At 39.0% G+C, this 21,995-nt stretch overlaps 1 protein-coding gene across 1 annotated transcript in view; it reads left to right on the top strand.

Moving 5' to 3' along the window:
• The window catches only part of CLTRN (collectrin, amino acid transport regulator), a 93,593-nt gene that overhangs the window by 49,346 nt on the left and 22,252 nt on the right, over positions 1 to 21,995 (top strand). Inside the window, exons 4-5 of the mRNA XM_007500872.3 lie at positions 15,578 to 15,691; positions 21,601 to 21,795. Coding sequence (XP_007500934.1) covers positions 15,578 to 15,691; positions 21,601 to 21,795 — 309 coding nt within the window. The remainder of the gene's footprint in view (positions 1 to 15,577; positions 15,692 to 21,600; positions 21,796 to 21,995) is intronic.

Below are 21,995 nucleotides of genomic sequence, written 5' to 3'. Positions count from 1 at the left end.
GTCATATTTTGGGGAAAAGTTTCTGAAAAAGTTCTTTAGTTGCATATTACATCCCCTCAGAAATTGTCTTCTTATGTGTGCCACAGACTCTTGATAAGCCCATGATAGATTCAATGCTTTCTGTCAATCTATCAATATATGTGGCTGGATGCTCCTCTTTTTCTTACATCATCTCATCAAATTTGCTCCATGCGTTGGGGCTTGGAACAAAATGATTTGATAGCCTGCAGATGGTCTTCTCTGCACTTTCTTAGATAGGCAAAGCTTTCTGGACTAGAGAAATCAAAATCTTCTCTCTTTTGGCCAACTAGTTAAATTAGCATCCTTCCTTGTCTTTTAAACAAACTGCCAGTGTTCATGAAGGCTAAAAACTTCAGATAATATAAGATCTGTATCTGTAAAATCAGACTCAAAGATTTTAAAGGTCCATTTCAGCTCTTTTAGACACCAGTAAGGTTCATTTAAAAATTCTGGAAACCGGCATTTCAAAGAGTCTAGGTCCTGTGTAGAAAATGGCTTATGAACTTTTGAATGAAGAACATCAGCCCTGTCCATGATCTTAGCTATGCCTCTCAATGGTAGCATTTTCTGAGCCTCTGCAACTTTATCTGTATTATTTTTCTCTTTTTCCTCTGCCTCATTCTTAATTTTATCTGTTGCTTTGTTGTTATCTTTTTCAGTATTTACTCTATTCTCAACCATTTCTGCCTTTTCTCCAGACTCTTCCTTATTCTGTCCTTTCTCTCTGTGTGCTAGATATCCACAGTACATTTTATGGGCCAATTAACTTATCATCAAGCACTAGGATTTGAACAGCCTTCTTAGGGGTAACTAGTCTTAAAACATTTCTGAGGTATGAGAGAGTCTGAATTGTTGCTATTATGGTAACATATTTGTGTGACCACTTGCCACATGATGGTGTTGGAAAAAGGTACCATAGTCACAAATGAGGTAGAATTAGCTATGAAATTCATCGTGTCACACATAACTTCTGTAATTGTATTATAAATGATATTATGGATCCAATACAATTCAATAACTGCTAGCACAGATATCCAAAACATGATCTGTAACATCATGTTTGTTCTCTTCCTTATTTCTTTCCCCAATATAATTTTTCTGTTCACTAGCCTGGGGTGGGTTCAGGCTTTTTCTGGGTACCAAATTGTAGTGGAGAGGGATACATGCAGTTGAAGTAAAGGACTGAGTTCAAGGTGAGTTCAAGGTCACAACTTCCTTCTTATTTCTCTCTGCCAAAGCTGGAGTCTGACCTAGCAGATGGTGAGTTACCCCTCCACAAACCTTCTCTTTTGAATATTTTAAATTCTCCCTCCTACTACACAGTTTGAAGATAGTTTCTTATAGTCAAAGGTCTAATTTATTATCTTTTAGGGAAAAGGGAATAGGGAAATTAAAAGGAGAGAGGGAGAGGAATTTCCCTAGCTCTGACCCCTATTTCTGGTTGAAGGCTTCAATTCAAAGTCTCTTCAGAGAAAATTAAGATTGACTTTCCTTGTGGGAAAACCAGTCCTATATCAGCTGGGATCTTCACTGGGCAAGAAAGACTCTTTTCAATACAGCCAGGTAAAAGAGGGTAAAAGCCAGGCTCTTTTCCAGCCTTCCTCTTTCAGAGGGGTTGATCAGAAAGAAAGTGAAGTCAAGTGGTGAAGTGACCAGATCAGATCACAGCTTTGGCTAACTGCCTCCTCTTGAACCTTCTATAGAACTCTCTCCTCCCCTGCGGAGTCTGTAAAGTTCCGTCCTATTCCTTCTGAGCTCATTTTCTTTGCATCTCATTTTCTTCAGTCTTTGCCCATTTCTCTCGATCACACAAGGTATCCTTGCTAAGAGGTGTTGGCACATATCTTCAGCAGCCTAGAAGTTGTCCAGCTGCGCCCAAGGCTAGACATTTATGAATAACCTTGGTAGTCTTCTTTTTCACCATATATGGAACATTATGAAATTTGCCCCCATACGAAGATAAGAAAAAACACACCTGACTTTTGTAAGAAACCTCTAGAAGGTCAAATTTTAATTGTTCCCTTAAGAAGGAATATTCAGCTAACCAACCCCATTGGGGGGAGAGCATAGTTTGTATAATCTCACTCTTTTGCATCAAGTATATAAGCCAGTTGGCAAATGAGCTAAGAGTCTTAGACTATACTGCATATGTGTGTGTAGATATCTATATATGTAGCATATTATATTTATGGATACCTAGACACACACATACATATATATATATATACATATATCATTATATATAAATGGAAAGGTCATAGTGTTATGGGGGTGAAGAGGTGCACCCCTGGGGTTCAGGAAGGATACCTTTTGCAAGAATGCAAGACTCCAAAACTTAGCTTAAAAATAAAAAGAGAAATTTATTCATTTAGAGAGTAATGTGGAGAATGGCCAGGAGGATAGTACAGGTGGAAAAGCAAGATGGTAGGTTGCTCCTTGGGAGGGCAGCATGGATGGAAAAGCTGTCCCCCAGACAACATCAATTTTGGGCATTTTATACTCTTTACAACAGATGCTGTGCCATGGTGTGGATGTGACTCTGGAGTGGTAAACCCTCAGGCATTCAGTCAGGGGGTTGGTCATCTGACTGGGGTCTGCCTGGAGACACAGGGAATGACCTTCATAAAAGATTCTTTAGTTTTAGGGGACAGACAGATGTCTGAGAGGTAGGCTGATAGTATGGAGGTGTAGCCTGGAGGTGCATCTCTCTGTTCATCTTAAATCTAAAGGAGGATCAAAAGAGGCCAGTCAGCTCTGGGTCCTGTAGGGGTCACTAGATGTTTTAGGCTAGGAGTCACGAGGATGTAAGGGAGCAAAGGAATCTCCCTGATAGTAGTGTGCCTGAGTTTCTGAGGGTGCAATGCCCATGTCAATAGGAAATAGCCCAAGTTACTGAACAAAATCTGAAGTCTTCAAGAATATAGTCTAGGTGGGAAGTGGTTCATGACACAATTATTGCTAATTACTTTGAAGAATGATGGCTTTGTTGAACATTTATCCTCCCCCAATGACTTCTTCCTTCTCTTTCAGATAACCCAGGACTTCTACCACTTATTCTTTTTGCTTCTTTCTCACACACTAGCTTCTCTAGCCTCCATTTCATTATCTATAAAGTAAAGATGATTAGACTTGTGCTATCTACTTCATAGAGTTTTTGCCTGGTAAGCCCATAATTGTAGCATTTTCTCTTCATTGATTATTTCTAATTCATTTTGTATGTAACTTATTTGTACATAGTTGTGTCTTTGTTGTCTCCTTCATGAGACTCCAAGTGCATTATGATCAGGGACTATCTTTTAGTTTTCTTTGTAGCTATAGCACATAGCACAATGCCTAACACATTTGATGTTCAGTTGTTTCAATTGTATTTGATTCTTTGTGACCCCATTTGGGTTTTTTTGGTATGATACTGAAATAGTTTGTTATTTCCTTCTCCAGCTCATTTTACAGATGAGTCAACTGAGGTAAACAACATTAAGAGACTGGCCCAGGGTCACTGAATAGTAAATGTCTGAAGTGTAATTTGAACTCAGGAAGATGAGTTTTTCTGACTTCAAGCCTGGCACTTTATCCAATGTGCCACCTTAGCTGCCCTGTCTGACACATAGAAGGTGCTTAATCAATGTATTGGTTGATTGATAAACCTTAAAGAACTTTATAAATGTAAGCTATTATTATGAATACATACATATTTATATGCATATATCAAGAATATTTTTCCTGGCTATACTTTTAATGTGTATTAGTTGTTTTTCTCCTTTGCACAAGTGTATTGTATAATTAGAATTTGCTCCCAGGACTCTAAATCCAAGCTTCCTATATATTCTCCCAGGACTCTAAATCTCAGCTTCCTATGTTCCTTCTCAGGTTACATACTAATGCAGGGAGGATATATTGTGAGTCCTGGAAAGCAAATTTTAATTATACAGTATTTCTTCATAATCACTCTCACTAGGTAGTTAAATGTCTTTTTCTGGGTATCACATTGTCTCTCTCTCTCTCTATCTCTATCTCTATCTCTCTCTCTCTCTCTCTGTGCGCACGCTTTGGGATACCTAATTCTGTATTCATTGCTTCTTTCCAGTCATATCCAAGGTGGATCAATTTTCATTACTTTGGGAATAATATCTCTGAGTCAATGAAATACTAGCAATATGATTATTTCTAGACCAGTAGAAATCCATGTGTTACAGATAGAAAAAATAATTTCTGGTAGAAATAGTGTATTGATTTAATAGTTTTATTTTGATTTACACATGGTTGAAGTAGCTGAAAACTACCTATACTCTTTCTCCTTTATTCCCAACAAATTGGTTGATAAGCTTAAAAAAATTCATAAGGAGGTAGGGAAGTAGTGGAGATAGGAGCAAGACAAATAATTGCTCTGAGATTGTTGTTTATTTGTTTTTTAATAGAGAAAACAATGAAAAAAAATTTAAACCCTTACCTTCTGCCTTGGAATCTGTATCGACTCCAAGGCAGAAGAATAATAAGAGCTCGGCAATTGGGCTTATGTGACTTGTCCAGGGTCACACAGCTAGGAAGTGTCAAAGTTCAGATTTGGATCTAGTAACTCCTGTCCCCAGTCCTGGCTATATCCATAGAGTCACCTAGATGCCCTGAAAGGTTTCAAAATAAATAAATAAAGCATTGGTATATTGCATACAATATATTGGTGTGAGAATTTCTCACCTTTTTGCAATCTCAATCTCAGCTGTTTAAAACTAAGAAAATTTAAGTGACTTGCTTACGATCCCATAAGTCAGAGTGAGGATTTGAACCTGAGTCTTCTTGCCTCTAGGCTCAATATTCCACGTACTGTACTCTGGCTGCCTTTTTCTTTAACACAAACAAAGAAGGGACAATAGTACCTTATGTTATATAGCTCTTTTTACTTTTCAAAGCACTTTCACACCCATTAACTCATTACTAAGGTAATAAAGCAAGTCAGCATCACTAAGTAGTCCATTGCCTGATTTAATGTTATTCCTGAAATTCATTTTACCCTTCCAAGCCAACTTGGACTATAATTCCTTCTCCTCTCTCAAACCATTCATTTTAAATTTCAAGCTGTCATGGTAATGGGCAGCTTAAAAATTAGGTTTATTTAGAACATACTGTGGTGGCAGCAACATTAAAAAGGCAAGGAAGAATTATGGGAACTCAGAAGTAATATATATGCTAAGATATGCAGAACAAAGCACATCATATACAATATACATTTCTTAAAAACCAACTTGGTATAAAAAGAAAAATGGCTTCTCATGAAACTGACTATATAACACTATCAGCTGGGGCTTTCCCCAAAACAAGTGAAAGAATAATAGACTGACAGTAGTTATAAAAGTAGGATAATAGAATTTTAGAGATGGAAAGCACCTAGGAGACCATCTAATCTAAACTTCTAGTATTCAGACATGGAAATCAAGGCCCGGGGAGAAATAACAAGGTGCACAGAGCCCCAGGGCTTATTTGTGGCCATTCTCTTGACAGTCATTTTCAGGCTCCTTCTACCATATTGCATATCCAAATATAAACAACTTGCTTCCAGAGTTCTACTTAACTTGACTATTTTCTGCAGCCTTAGAACCATTGAAGGAAGACTGTTTTTGTGCATATATAAAAGACCTTTATTTTGTGTGCAGAAGAAATAAATAACTTCTGTTCTTCCATTAATGACCTTGTTAAAACTTGCTGAATAAGTTGCTCCACATGACCATTTGTCTATAATATGAAGCATCAACATAAGTTTTAAAATGTTTATCTTATTTTTATTGATATCTGTACTCTTTACTATACCTTCATTTCTGTTATCCTTCCCAGAGAGCAATGCTTCATAACAGAGAACTTGAAAAAAAGAAGCAATTCAGTGAAACCCACCAATACATTCTTCCTATATAACTGTATGTGCGATATTCAACACTCCTTGTGCCCGCCTCTATTAAAAAGGGAATGAAGCACATGTGTTCAACCCTTCTTTGAGGCTAGGGTTGGCTTTATAATTATACAGCATGCAGTTTTGCTTTTTCATTCTGGGTAAGGGCTTAGAGTAATTGTATAATTAATCATGTTTTCCTGGCTCTGCTTACTTCTCTTCGGATCAGTTTCCATATCCCTTCCCATGCTTCTCAATTCCTCACGCTTGTTATTTCTTATGATATACTCACAATTCCATTGTGTTCACGTGCCACAATTTGTTTAACTCTTTCCCAGCTCTTGACCATTTACTTTGTCTCTAATGTTTTTGGAAATCAAAATTACTCCCCAAATCCTGTGACTAGTTTGACATATCCCACGTATACAGCATCATTTTCAATAGGAGGCGCATGTCCTTAGGGCCTGAAAGATGTAGTAAGAGTTAAGGAAATTATAGTTACAAAATATTAGAGGAATAAAATGGACCATCTTGTATAATTCATTCGCTTAACATAGCAGAGTACCAAGCTCCAGAGTGGTTAAATGATTTTCCCAATATCACACAGCTAATTAGTGAAACAATTGGGAATATAGAGTAAGGTAGATAAGTAAATGGGAGTTGGACTAGTCATTCCATGCAGCATTAGATGAACTCCCTTGGCTACCTCTGGTTAGTGATTTTGGTTCTGACTCATTGCTGAAGGATGCTGGCACTTTAAGATAATGAAACAATGGAATTTACCACCCACTTTTGGCTGGACCCTTGGTCTTATGGTGAGTATTTACAACAAAGAATATTTGCATCAATTAAGAGAGTGAAGCGATAGAATTTGCCACTTCCTTTAGCTGATCCCTTGGATCCCAAGGTATATTTTCATAAGGGGTATTTGCACCAAGAAGATTGACCTCTGAGGTGGGAGGAGATGTTGTGGGGAGAAGAGGTGCACCCCGGGGTTCAGGAAGGATACCTTTTTGCAAGAATGCAAGACTACCAAACTTAGCTTAAAAATAAAAAGAGAAATTTATTAATTTAAAAAGTAATGTGGAGAATGGCCAGGAGGATAGTACAGGTGGAAAAGCAAGATGGAAGGCTGCTCCTTGGGAAGACAGCATGGATGGGTGGAAAGGTTGTCCCCCTGGGAGGACAGCATGGATGGAAAAGCTGTCCCCCAGACAACATCAGTTGTGGGCATTTTATACTCTTTACAACAGATGCTGTGCCATGGTGTGGACGTGACTCTAGAGTGGTAAACCCTCAGGCATTCAGTCAGGGGTTTGGTCATCTGACTGGGGTCTGCCTGGAGACACAGGGAATGACCTTCATAAAAGATTCTTTAGTGTTAGGGGACAGACAGATGTCTGAGAGGTAGGCTGATAGTATGGAGGTGTAGCCTGGAGGTGCATCTCTCTGTTCATCTTAAATCTAAAGGAGGATAATCTTCTCTGGGTCCTGTAGGGGTCACTAGATGTTTTAGGCTAGGAGTCACGAGGATGTAAGGGAGCAAAGGAATCTCCCTGATAGTAGTGTGCCTGAGTTTCTGAGAGTGCAATGCCCATGTCAGAGAGGTCTACTCAGTGTACCTTAAAGGCAGTAATCCTAAACTTTTTTCCAACTTGACAACTGTTCCAGGGCTCTCCTAGAAGGGATAGAGGAGAAGCTCATGCCCTTCCCTCCAACCTGAATATGCTGCCAGCACATATTAGTGATCATATATGTATTGCCTTGGGCATATTGCTTCTTCTTTTCTTTTATTGCTTTCATGCAGATCAATGAGCAGTGCAGAGATGGGTATATCTGGCCTTGAAGGAAAATTAATAAGTTCAAGGTAGTATAAAACCATAGAAAAATCAATGGGTAGGGCTATAAGAATTGTTCAAGTCCTTCTGTTCAAAGCATAGTCTTTAGATGCAACCAGTTCTTCTCAAAGTTGCATTTCTTGGAAAAACAGCTGAAAGCGAATGGTAAATTATCTAAGGCTAAATAATGGCATGAAACCGATAGTGAAAAGTCATCTTCCAGGCTTTTCAGTTGTGTCTGACTATTCATGGCACTATTCAAGGCTTAGCAAAAATACTGGATAGGTTTGCTCTTTCATTCTTTAGCTTATTTTTTAGATGAGGAAACTGAGGCAAACAAGGTTAAATGACTTGCCCAGGGTCACATAGCAAATGTCTGAGGTTAGATTTGAACTTGGAAAGCTAAGTCATGCTGACCCCAGGCCTAGCCATCTATCCATTGCACCAGGATGAGACAAATAAGAATTTTGAAGTGAGAGAAAGAGCTAGAAAGCTAGAATACTTTCTTCAAGATCCACCTAGTCGGCTATTCTACTTGGTTTTACCATTTGATGCAGTTACTCATTAATAATGGGACAAAGTGATGCAGAATCATTCCAAATTACCTAATCAGGGCTGAACTAGTAAATGTAGCCAATAATAAACCTCCAGGAAAATGGTGCATGCTCCATGGCATGTAGTCCAGTTCAAACCTTTGCTACAAGTGCCAGGTATTTTCAGTAATTTCCTAGGTGATGTTTTCATTGAATTAGTTAGTTAATTTTCTATCCATTTCCTCTTACCTGTACAAATATGTCTTCTATTATAAGACCTTTCAGGAATTTTCCTAAATTGAGCTAAGCTCAATTAATTCTACCCATAGTGATCACTGTGGAGCAATATCAGAGGAAATAGATCTTGGAAGGAAATTTAGCATTCTGTGCAATAATAAAACTATGGATACTTTAGTTTTTAAGAAAAATTAAATAATTTGAAGAGGGCATGAAACTGAAGTTAAGCTTTTGTTATAAAAAAACAAACACATTGTGCTTGAATAATCTTCAGAGGAGTAAAAGTAATAGCATTCTGATTTTATCTTTATATGGGATATATGATCTTCTCCTCCAGTGTTCATTAATGATATTCTCTTCAATTTAGGTAATGTGTTTTATTTTATTTTATTTTTTCAAATTTAATAACAGATTTCCATATAGGTTTTCCGAGGTTATATGATTCATGGTGTCTCCCTCTCTTCTTCTCTCCCCACTCCCAAAGCTGACAAGCAATTCAATCTGGGTTACACACGCATTATCTTACAAAACATATTTCCATGTTATTCATATAATGTGTTTTGGTAGTGCTTTATGTATCAGGGGTAGCCACATGACTATTTTGTTATTATTTTTTTTACCATTATTCCATTTTCTACATTTGCATATTCAGACATTGATTTCTTTCCTTCTTCTTTAAATTAAAAGAACTATTCTTCCTTTCCCATTCACTGATCCCTCCCAGAAGCACTTGGGGAATCAGGATCAGTGTGCTTTATTACTTTCAAGTCATCTTATTATCTTGGGTTTTCAATATTACACTCATTTCCCAGTATACTCTTCTCCATCTCCAACCTCTCCCACACCCCAGAACTCTCTTTTGTAATAAACAACAGAATAGTTCATGTTAGGTGACTAGTGATCGATATCTCAGGGGACACCTTAGGTGTTACAATGCCAATAACAACCAACAAGTTCTCTCCTATCCTGCTTTCCATAAGCTTACAGCAAACTGGTTGCTCATTCATCCATTCATTCATTCATTAACCATCAAGTTCTTATAACCTGTGATCACTTTCCACCAGGTGGCGCTACTCTCAAACCACCAGCCAACAAGTTTTAGAGTGCCTCCTCATGGGGACACACTTCTGCCCACCACCAGTGCTCCGCTCACTCGCCACCCAGCCTCTGCTTGGCCCTTCGCGTTAGAGAAGACACCGTTCCAGTTCAGTATTGACAAAAATGCAAAGTCATGCAAATGACAGGGAAATGTATAAATTGTAGGAACATTTCTATGATTGGCCCTCCACAGCTGGAAAGTTACTTTAAGTCTGCTCTACCCTCGATATTTTATTTTTATATGTTTTAGTTTATATTCTTTATTTTATAGATAGACGTGTGTATTCACATGCACATACGGAAACATACATGCATAGACACAAATGGACATACATGTGGATGTATGCACTCCTCTAGAAGGGTCTCAATTTGATCATCAATAAAACTGAGGAGACCGTAGACGGTCCACAATCTGCCTCCCTCTGATCCTCCCAGCCATCCTCATCCTCCTGTGGTACCCTGGTTCCAAGTCCTCCCTGCAGTTTTTGAAGAGACTAAAGGCAGAGAGAGAGCTCCTAGAACCCCTAATGACAGTAAATGGGGACTGCCACCAGAGACATTGCAGGGAAGAAAGCAGTCTTCTTTTTCTCTGCTAAGGAGAGCTTTCTCAACATACCAGTTCAATCCTGCTTTGCTCTTCTCTATTGTGCAACTCTGTTCTGGATCCATCAATTGTGGCTTAGAGCCCAAAGCAGGCAAAGAATTTCTGTCTCCTCTAGAACGTCTCTCTTACTTACCTTCTTCAAGGATTCCTGAAATTTATCCACAGCCCCAAGCTCCAGGTTCAGAACCCCTGAACTGGGTGATCTCAAAGGTCCTCACAACTCAAATCTGTGATCTTATAACTACATAGTTGTTCAATCATTCCAGTCATGTACAACTCTTCGTGACTCCATTTTGGAGTTTTCTTGGCCAAGATATTATTGCCATTTCCTTCCCTAGCTCAATTCACAGATGAAGAACTACCACAAACAGGGTTAAAGGACTTGCCCAGGGTCACACAGCCAGTAAGTAACCGAGGCCAGAATTGAATCCATGAAGAGCCAAATGGCAGACTAGAGGTTAAAAGGCAAATAGTAGAAGGTCTGATTTATGTGCGCTCATGCACATCTGGACCACCTCCCAAGCTCTGCTTCATTCCTGTCCTGAGCATGCCCTCAGCCAGTCCTGTCTGCAATGTCTACTTGACTCTCTTTTTCCATCAGAGATGACACACACTTCAGATTTCTGCACCAATATAAGTAACAATCTGTCACACGTGGCCTCCATTCTCTCTTCCACTTTTCTTCAGAGAAGAAGGAATGTGACATCATCTGTGCTTTAGAGAAGGTAGTGGAGAATTACATTTTTTCTAATATAGGACTGTAAAGCGCTGATCTCCAAAAGAAGTGGTCTGAGACCAGATAATCTCTAAGATTTCTATCAGTTCTTGTTGTTTGTCCTTCATTCTTGAAGAGGACCAGTGACACCCAAAGTGAGGTCTTGATGTGCGGTGAACTGGATTTAAGTGAGGGAGAGTTGGACAGAGTTGCCAGGCTCACTCTCTTGTTCAGAATCATTGAAGTGCAGTGGCAAGACAAGAGTCAGGCGACTGGCGATGACCCCAGATGCAGTAGATGACCTCAACATCTTCAATGTCTGACCAAGCTCCAAGCTCTCCACTGGCCCTGATTCAGCAGCCTTTCCGGCACTTGGAACCAGTTGTTCTCATCTGCCTATTCCCATTCTATCAACTCTGGCATTCTAGCAGTGAAGCAATAAGCATCTGTTAGGCACTGTGCTAACTAAACCCGTATGAAGAAAGGTAAAAGTCAGTCCCTATTCCCAAGGAGATCACGGTCCAATGGAGGAGACATCACATGAACAACTGTGTACAAATAATAGCATACAGGATATATTTGAGGTAATCAACAGGGGGAAGTATTAGCATTATGGGGAATACTGGACCTCTAAATCCCCAGCAGGTTGCTAAGCAATTAATTGTAGTTATGAGGGCAGCTAGGTGGCTCAGTTGATGAATCAAGAAGACTCAACTTCATGAGTTCAAATCCAGCCTCAGATATTTGCTAGCTGTGTGACCCTGGGTGAGTCACTTAATCCAGTTTGCCTCAATTTCTTCATCTGTAAAATGAGCTGGAGAAGGAAATAGAAATGGTATCTTCTCCAAGAAAACCCCAAAATGGAGTCATGAAGAGTTAGACATGACTGAAATGACTGAATAACTATGTAGTTAGTTATAAGATCATAGACTTTAGAGATCCCCTCCCTGGCTGGTAAAACTTTTCTGAGTTCAAGTGCCCAGAGAGCAAGCAAATTCAAACTATCTATGAACCCCCCATCCCCAATTACCAGAGAGAGTTGAGGGAGAAAGTGCTTGCTTTGTGTGGCTGGGCAGAGGGGTGGGGCATGCAAAAAATGTCCTCAGACACTGGGGCACTGAGAAGAGGGGGAACAGAGCAGCTCCCCAAGTGCCAGCCCTGCATGTGTTCCACCTCTTTGCCAGCGCTCTGCTAGACCAAGGATTCTTAACCTGGAGCTTGGTGCTATGGATAGATTTTAGGGATCCATGAACTTTCAAGGCGGAGGTGGGGCTGTAATCTTAGTTTAATATAATTGAATTGTATTAGAGGCAAAGCTTGTGCTTCTGAGACCCTTAGAATATAATCTATATACTCTCAAGGGTTCCATAGGCTCCAGCAGAAAGAATTCAGGACACACACAAAAAGATTAAAAACCTCTGATGTTTTGTCTACAGACAAACCCCTTCATTCATTTATAGATGAGGACCACAGAGGTTACACAATGTAAACTGGTAGTAATTAAGTAGCAGAGCTGAAATTTAAACCAAGGTCTTCTGACTCTACCATCTAGTGTGAGTGGATGTGAGAATAACTTCCTTTTTCTTCAATGGGTTGGTTGTCTGAGTGGGACTGCCATTTTGATGAAATTAATCAATCCTATGGTTGTGTGGTAGATAAAGGCTAAAGTGACAACCATGCCCAATTGTTGTCACTTCATCTGAAATCATTCCTAGCTACCTTCAGGGATTACTCTACCTTCTCACCTATCCATTGGCCATAATCCTACCTATACAGGACCTTAAGGTTTGCAAAATGACTTATGTACATGATCTCACTGAAACCTCACAATGGCCCCATGAAATGATTGCCACTGGACATCAGGAAGAGTTGGGTTCAAATCTTACCTCAGATACTTATTCGCCCTATGATTCTGAGCGAGCCTTTTAAATTCTCTGAATCTCAGATTTCCTAAATAATAATATGGAAATGTCAATAGAATTTATCTCACAGGATTGTTGTGAGGGATCAAATGAACTTCTTTTTGTATCCTCAGTGCTTAACACCATGCCTGGCTCATAGAAGAAGCTTAATAAATATTCATTGAATGAATGAACCTTAATACTCCATGTGAATGTGAGGCAGCTATGTCGTTCAGTGGGATACTGCCCTGGAACCAGATTCAGAATAGTTTTAGGGGGCAGCTGGGTAGCTCAGTGGATTGAGAGCCAGGCCTAGAGACGGGAGGTCCTAGGTTCAAATCTGGCCTCAGCCACTTCCTAGCTGTGTGACCCTGGGCAAGTCACTTGACCCCCATTGCCTAGCCCTTACCACTCTTCTGCCTTGGAGCCAATACACAGTATTGACTCCAAGACGGAAGGTAAGGGTTTAAAAAAAAAAGAATAGTTCTAAGTTCAAATCTAGCCTCTGATACTTGCTTGCTTTATAATCTTGGACAAGTCACTTAACTGCCTACCTCAGTTTCCAGATCTGTAAAAAGGTGAGAACAAGAGCATCTATTGCCCAGGGTTTTTGTGAGGATGAACAGAGATAATATTTGCAAGGTGCTTTGCAAATCTTAAAGCGTTCTTTTTTTTGCAAACCTGAAGATTATATATCAATTATATATCATTACTATATGAATGTTAGTTACAATAAACATCATTTTCCAGAAGAAGAAACTGAGGATGAGAGAGGTTAAGTAATTTCCCATGGCCACACAGTTAGTGTCTGAGGTGGGCTTCAAACCTGAGTCTTCTAGATACAGCATTCTATTCACTATGCTATAATAACTCCCACAATCCTTCCTTGATGAATCCTTCTCCGATTTAGGAATAATCTTCACTCATACAGTCCTTTTATACTTTTTTATGCAATTACTATGTCCTATTTTCTATTATAGTTTGAGTGTGTGTGTGTTGGTAGCTGTATTCTAGACACCGGATAGACTAGCCCTAGGGTTGTCCAACCAGCTGCACATCATAAAATGAGCAAAGGACATTCTTTATCCATTTGGCCTGTCTTGTTGGAGAATCAGACCAACCTCTTTTGAGGGTTTAGACATCTTGCAATGTTTTGGGAGCTTCCTATTACTGATAAAACCACAGACGTGGGCAAAAAAGAAAAAAAATCTTTTAAGTACCATTTTTTTTAAACCCTTACCTTCCATCTTGGAGTCAATACTGTATATTGGCTCCAAGGCAGAAGAGTGGTAAGGGCTAGGCAATGGGGGTCAAGTGACTTGCCCAAGGTCACACAGCTGGGAAGTGTCTGAGGCTTAGATTTGAACCCAGGACCTCCCATCTCTAGGCCTGACTCTCAATCCACTGAGCCACCCAGCTGTCCTCTAAGTACCATTCTTGATAAATGTTTGTTCAATTAAATTGAATCCTTATCTGTTCTAGCTGGATAAAATAATTTTATTATAAATAAATCCCATGATAAAACTAGAAGATTTTTCTTATTTTATCCATTTTGGTTATAAGACCTAAATTTACAATGCATTTCTAATAATTGAATATATAAATATATATAATGAATTTGAATAAAGAACTAGGAAGTGTATTAGATAGATTGCAGGGCCTGGAGTAAGAAAGGCTTGTCTTCCCCAAGTTCAAATCTCACCTCAGAGGCATATCCTAGATAAGTCACTTACTCTGTTTATCTCAGTTTCCTCATCTGTAAAAATGATCCGGAGAAAGAAAGAACAAACCACTCCAGTATCTTTGCCAAGAAAAACTCAAATAAAGTTATGAAGAATTAGACATGATCAAAAGGAAAAAAGAACAATACTAATTTACATAAAAGTAAACATATCAAAGGTACCGAGTTATGATTCTGAGAATCATCTTGAGTTTTTCGGCAAGTTTTTGGAAGAATTTTTTTCTCTCCATTATTTGTTTCAGCACTTCAAAACAAACCAAACTGATTTTGTTATAGACTCCTAGGAGAAATGACAACCTCTTCATACTTTAAGTAATGGCTTGATGAGCTGAATAAAAATGGGATTTGCTGTCACACCTAGGAAACATTTAAGTTTCATCTCATTATGAATGAGTACTCGATGTGATCCTGGGTACTGACAAGTGATGACAGTACAAGCTTTGGTAGGTCTTAAGATACTGGGCACAAGCCCATTTGGGGTGGCTAAGACCAGCTTCGCCCAATTCAGAGAGGCTTGCTCAAAGAGGGCTGATGAACAGGTCAATCTCTTCTGGTCATGGCTTCTCCTGAAGATGAACCCCTAACGCGTATGTGGGGGTAGGAACAGGGAAGGGTTGAGATCGGTGTTGACTGAAGGGTTCATTTCATTTCACACCAATGAAATCACAGCTATTTAAAATACTGAATTCTTTAGGAGCCTTCCAGAAAACTGCTTCTTAGCATCTTTCCTTGTCTTTGGCCCCACCGACTCCGGGTCTTTCTATTCTCATTGCAACTTAATTCTTACAGGTGTTGTCTTTCCCTATTAGAATGTGAACTCCTTGGGAGCAGAGATTATATTGCTTTTTTCGGAGGAAGGATCCCTGGTGCTTAGCATAGAGTTTACATCTAAAAGCCTTTTTCATTCAAACAATCATGGAAGACTGGTAGTAGCTGCATTGTATATATTCTCTAATAGATGTTATTGTCTTAAAATAATACTGTATTTTCTCTCCCTTCTCCCAACCCTTGCAGAATTTCCAACGTGCTGCTTTGCAACGTAACGAAGCGTGTATCATTCTGGTTTGTAGTCACAGACCCTTCTGAAAATCAGACGGTTCCTGCAGGTGAGGTACAGGGAGCCATAAGGTAATTGTCACTCCATTTTCTTCTCTTCTGAATCTATCTTGTATTAATTTATTCAAGATAAATATACTAACTTATTTAAAAGATGTTTACATTCATGTCAAATAATTCAATTCTCCCTTATATGATCCCTCATATAAGTAGGCCAAGTGGTCCCGAATTGTCTACTGTCCATGTTTTTTGCCTTTTTTTTTTAAGGCATGGTGTTCCAGTGGATAGAGTACTGGGCCTGGAGTCTGCAAGACTCATCTTCCCGAGTTCAAATCTGGCCTCAAACATTTACAAACTGTGTGTGTGACCCTGGGCAAGTCACTTAACCTATTTGCCTTGGTCTCCCCATCTATAAAATGAGTTAGAGAAGGAAATGGGAAACTTCTCTGGTATCTTGGCCAAGAAATACTTTGGGATCACAAAGAATCAGATACAAGTGAAACAACTGAACAACAATGATAGTTGACTAAGAAACCATTTATTTGATTTTATTAAAAAATAAAATATTAATTTATGTGTTTTATATATTTATGTTATATATGAAATATATTTATATTGCATATAAATATATATTACTTATAAAATATATTTCTATTGTATTTTTAAAATAAAAAAAACAAAAATAACTCCCATAACACAATATAAAAAACAATGTGCCTAGGTACTTAGCAACTATATAGAATTCTATTGCATACATTTTGGAGCAGAATAGAGAAATAGCTAAAGAAATAAGAAGGTATAGAACAAAGTCTATAATGTATGTGATAAGACCATCCATGCATGACCAAATGTGAAGGTTTTTTTTTTTCTCCAGAGCTATGAATTTATTAGGGTATGGTACTCCTAACATGGAAATTCTATCCACTGATTTGGCAGCTATTTGTAATTATAGGCAGGTTAATATATAATGAATTGAGTATAGGAATTGAAGTTAAATCCCGCCTCTCATTGAGTGACCTTGGAAGAGTCCCTTAGCTTTTCTAGGTGTCAGTTTCCTCATCTGTAAAATAGGGATAATAATACCATCTACTTCCTGGGGTTGTTGTGGGGATCAAAAGAAGTGATAGCTAGAAATCACTTTGCAAATCTTAAAGATTGCTAGTTATAATCATTATTACTTATAGTTTTAAAGAGCTGTCTAGGGTACTGAGAGATTAGCATTTGTTGCCCATGCTTATATGGTTTGTATATGTTAGAAAGACGGAGAAGGGTTAGGAACAAGCATTTATTAAGTGCCTACTATGTGTCAGACTTCTACTAAGTGATTAGAGGTCAGCTAAATTTCTTGTTAGGTTGTTTCAGTTGTTTCAGTTATGTAGAACTCTTTGTGACCCCTTTTGGGAGTTTTCTTGGCAAAGATACTGGAGTGATTTGCCATTTCCTTCTCCAACTCATTTTACAGATGAGGAAACTGAGGCCAAAAAAAGGTGAAGTGACTTGCCCAGAGTCACACAGCTAATATTTGAGATCAGATTTGAACTCAGGGAGATGAGTCTTTCTGACTCCAGGTGTGGCACTCTATCCACGGGACCATCTACCTAGCCTACTATTATAATAGCTCATATCATAAGAAGATATTATATTAGGGCTCATAGTAGCCCTTCCTGTCTCTCTCCCCTTCCTTCACTGATTCCCATTAATAATCAGTCAGTAGACTGGTGAGCAAAGGTATAATACCTCAAATGACAGAAATGAAAGTTGTTACAAATATCCCCATCCCACAAAGCTGGGGTGAACTCTCCCTCACAGATAAACAGATGAACAGGAATAAATTTAAAATACCAGGGTAGTGAGACAGAAATGTAACATCTGCATGATCTTATCAGATACAATTTCTGGTGCTGTGGGGTCTGGACATTTTTTCTCTCTTTGTAGAGTCATCATCCTGTCCCCTTGGCTGGGTTCTTGGATCTGTCTCTCTCCTTACTCTGACTTTCTTCTCTGCTGCCAGGGGTCACACTTCTGTGGGTTCCTGTCTTTTGGTATTGATGACTGTCTGGAATGTGTGTCTCTGTTCAATGTTATATGTAATATCTTCTCCTTCAAAGCTACATGATCAGCGTTAGAGGTAGGAATGGGAAAGGGTCAATCAGTGAATAATAAGTCATTCAACAAGCATTTATTATTATTTTAAAAAACCCTTACTTTCTGTCTTAGTAACAACTTTAAGGCAGTAGGGCAAGGTCTAGGCAAATGGGGTTAAGTGAAGTGCCTGAGGCCAGATTTGAATGCAGGACCTCCCAACTACAAGCCTAGTTCCCTATTTACTGTGCCTCCACTACCATCAACAAGCATTATCAGGAGCAGTGTTAATTGCTAGGAATACAAATATGAGGGAGAGTCCCATTCTTCAAGAAGTTTCCACTCGAATAAGGAAGACAAGATATGAAAGAAAGCTTAAAGGGGAGGAGAGAAAGGAAAAGGGGAAGGAAGAGAATAAGTATTAGATTCCAAGGCATGTCAAAGAAACACAGAGGACCAGCTAGTGGGAAGTGATGGAAGCAGTATACCAGTGATGGTGAATCTTTTAGAGACTGAGTGCCCAAACTGCAACCCTCATGGAGCATGGAGCTGCTCCCTTACCCCAGATAGGAGAGGAAGGAAGCTCTCTCATTGGGCTGCTGGGCAGAGCAATGTCTTTAGGTGCATGTGAAGAGAGGGAAGGGAGCAACCCCTCTGGCATGCATGCTATAGGTTCACCAACAAGGAGGTATACCATTCTGTGTTTTGCGTGTGTTTCCACATGGGTCTGTCTAGATGTTCTTGCAGGGTTGTAACAACAGTAGTACCTCTAGACTCTCCTTTCCCCAACCCTCCTCCAGGGGTAGCTAATTCCTGCCAGGAGGGGAAGCAGGAGGTTGGGGGAGGGAAGGGTCATTCAGCTCAGCTCTTCTCAGAGAGAGGGGGGACTGGCTAGAATTCCATTTATCTCCTTTAAATATACTTTATTTGGGGCAGTTGTAGACAAACTTTAGTCAGAGAGCCAGAATTAGCTTACCTTGTGCATTTACAGGACCACCAAGTTAAGAAAAAAAATTTTTAATGCTGGCCATAGTTTGCTGATCCCAATTAAGAGGAAATAATTTTAGAGTCAAGGGTGAGAAGAGAGTAATTATCTCCTTCTGTGTCCTCCCTACATGCCCCCCCTCCCATCTCTCTCCCCAAGCAGCTTCAGGTATGCAATCTCTCCCACTTTCAAACTTTTGAAATTTGTCCAGAGCTTAGCTATTTAAAGTCCCCACCAGTGGAGTTAATTTGTTTGCACAGCTAATCCTGTTATTTCCTTCCTGACTCCATCAGAGAAGTAATTCCACTTCATGAAGGGATCACATTAATACTTCATCATGCAACTGCACTATATGTCTCTGGCAGTTGAACTGGAAGGGGGGGATCACATACCCCTTTCATTACATGAAAATAATAAAAATTCAAATCATTCGTGAATGACCACTCAAGACAGAATTCATTTTAAGTACCTTCTTGTTGTTTCAGTTGTGTCTGACTCTTCATGACCCCATTTAGGGACCCCATTTGGCAGAGATACTAAAGTGGTTTGCCATTTTCTTCTTCAGTTCATTTGACAGATGAAGAAACTGAGGCAAACAGGGTTAAGTGACTTGCCCAGAGTCACATAGCTAACAAGTGTCTGAGGTCAAATTTGAGCTCAGATTCTCCTGACCCCAAGCCCAACATCTATCATTTAGCTGCCCTGACTAAAAGTAAGTTCTTAAATTTTGCTAATTATTGACTGGTGCTAGCATTCTAGGGTACAGTTTTAGCTATGTTTCTATGTTATTTCACAATAATATTGCAAATAGATCATTATAAAATCTCTCCAAAATTTTTCTTCTTTGTTTTTCTGGATGATTATCATGTCTTCCCCTACTTTTACTCCCATCCCCTAACTTCCTGTCATACACACTTAATTTTCCCTCTTTCTTTTTCTCCCACTCTCTATTCTTCTCTTCCTATTCTTAAGCTTTCTTAAGTATAAAATGTGAATCTCAGAACTCTCTATTCCTGACATCATGTTTTTTTTTCCCCTGGGTCCAAAAGATAACATTAGTTGGGTATGCCTATTGTCATGCTGGGGAAGGTAGAAAGAGTAGTGAATGGGGCTTGGGTCCAGTCAGGAGAATCTGAGTTCAAATCTGACCTCAGATACTTACTAGCTAACCCAAGATCAAGTCACTTAACTTTCTTTGTCTCCATTTCTTCATCTATAACATGAGCAGGAGAGCAAAATGGAAAACCACTCTCATATGTTTGCCAAGAAATTTTTAAATGAGGTCACAAAGACTCAGACATGACTGAAAATGACTAAATGATGTCACCTTAAAAATGGTCTATCAGCCATCTTGATTTCAACTTTTATCCTTTTTTTCTATTTTTTTTAAATTTTTTTTTAATTTTTTTTTAAAAACCCTTACCTTCCGTCTTGGAGTCAATACTGTGTATTGGCTCCAAGGCAGAAGAGTGGTAAGGGCTAGGTAATGGGGGTCAAGTGACTTGCCCAGGGTCACACAGCTAGGAAGTGGCTGAGGCCAGATTTGAACCTAGGACCTCCCATCTCTAGGCCTGGCTATCAATCCACTGAGCTACCCAGCTGCCCCCTTATCCTTTTTTTCTTAGTGCTTCTGCTAAGCAGAATATTTAATTTAATTATATAATTTATATATGTATATAATTCAATTCCATAATAAACATTTTAGAGGGAAAGGTTATTTAGGCTGAAGTTTTACATTTTTTGTTTGTTTTTGGTTTTACTCTTTACCTTCTATCTTAGAATCAATATCTTTTCCAAAGCAGAAGAGCTGTAAGGGCTAAATAATTGGTCTTAAATGACTTGTCCAGGGTCACACAACTAGAAACTATCTGAGATCAGATTTTAACCCAACACCTCCTCTCTTCAGGCCTTGCTTTCTATTTACTGAGCCACCTAGCTGCTCCTTTTACATTAATTTATTTAGTATGTAGGTAATATAATTCATTCTAAAAATGGGAAAATTTGAAGTTAAATCGCCTAGAAAAGTTTCAATTTTGCTTGTCACACTTATAAAGTGAACTGCATTGTTTTCTTACAAATATCAATCTCCCTCTGGTCACCCATATTTGAATATAAATATTGAAACATTCCAAAAAGAAATAGAAATTATTTAAAATTATCCAGTATTTTGGATTATTTGCAGGATGGTTCATTTCTATACTGAAGAGTAATTTAGAAGCTGATTTAGAATGGATTCTCACTTTAAGATTGCTCCCAAATCAAGAGGCTTTTCAGTTGGGTTCTATCTAAGAAGAAGAAGGGGCATTTGCCTTTGTAATGCGAGTTCAAGGATGTAGCTCCCATTCTCTCAAAAATCACCGGCACTCAGTTTACTGAAATTTGAAAAAAATCACCTTCTTCCAGTTTATGTCCAGTGGGACTGCTGAAGCCTCAAAATACAGGAAACCCTGAAAAGAGAGCACACTAATACTTGTGCCATTTCTACGTCAGGGAGAATAAGTTGACCAGTTCTCTGCCAGGCAGTAGCGTAGAGATTTTGTGAAAGAGCAGAGTGGAAGGGCTACCACAAGTACAGAGTATCTACACCATAGGTTTTCTGACTGGACCTGCTGTCAATTCAGTGAGTCTGTGGAGAAGCCCAAGTAACTTAATTTACTCAGAGACACTTCAAACTTGAAAGGATGAACACAACTTGAACATCTATTTCTTACAACAGAAGGCAGCAGCACCAATATCAGCTGCCACACTGGCTTCTAACTGCCCCAGAACTCAGCCAAGAAAACTAGGACCTATGTAGGATTTAGCAGCCATTCAGGGGGTCAGAAAGGCATTCCATACTATGTAGTTGATTTTATAAAGATATTTATAATTGCTCTGATTTTGACATTTTTTGTTGTTGCTTCTATCCCTTTAGGATGAACAGAAATAGAATCAACAATGCTTTCATTTTGAATGATCAGACATTGGAATTCCTAGAAATTCCTGCCACTCTTGGACCTCCCACTGAGCCATCAACTCCTATTTGGGTTATCATATTTAGTGTGGTGTTCTGCCTTGTCATAGTTGGAATTGTATTACTGATTGTATCAGGAATCCGTCAGCGGAGAAGGTAAGAAACAAAGGCTCTTCCCAATCATGTCTAAATTAAGTGGGTTGAGAGAATTAAGAGATGGGCCATTTTGTTTGGTTCTAATTATTCAATTTAAAAAGATATATGGCTAGTTTCCAAAGCAGAGGGCGTCTCGGCTAAAAGGTAAAACCTGTAGAAAACTGGTGATAATGAAATAATTATACTAGAGCTTCTACGTA

Source organism: Monodelphis domestica, chromosome 8 (genome assembly GCF_027887165.1).
Source record: "Monodelphis domestica isolate mMonDom1 chromosome 8, mMonDom1.pri, whole genome shotgun sequence".
Taxonomy (NCBI): domain Eukaryota; kingdom Metazoa; phylum Chordata; class Mammalia; order Didelphimorphia; family Didelphidae; genus Monodelphis; species Monodelphis domestica.
This window is presented reverse-complemented; position numbering and strand designations above follow the sequence as displayed.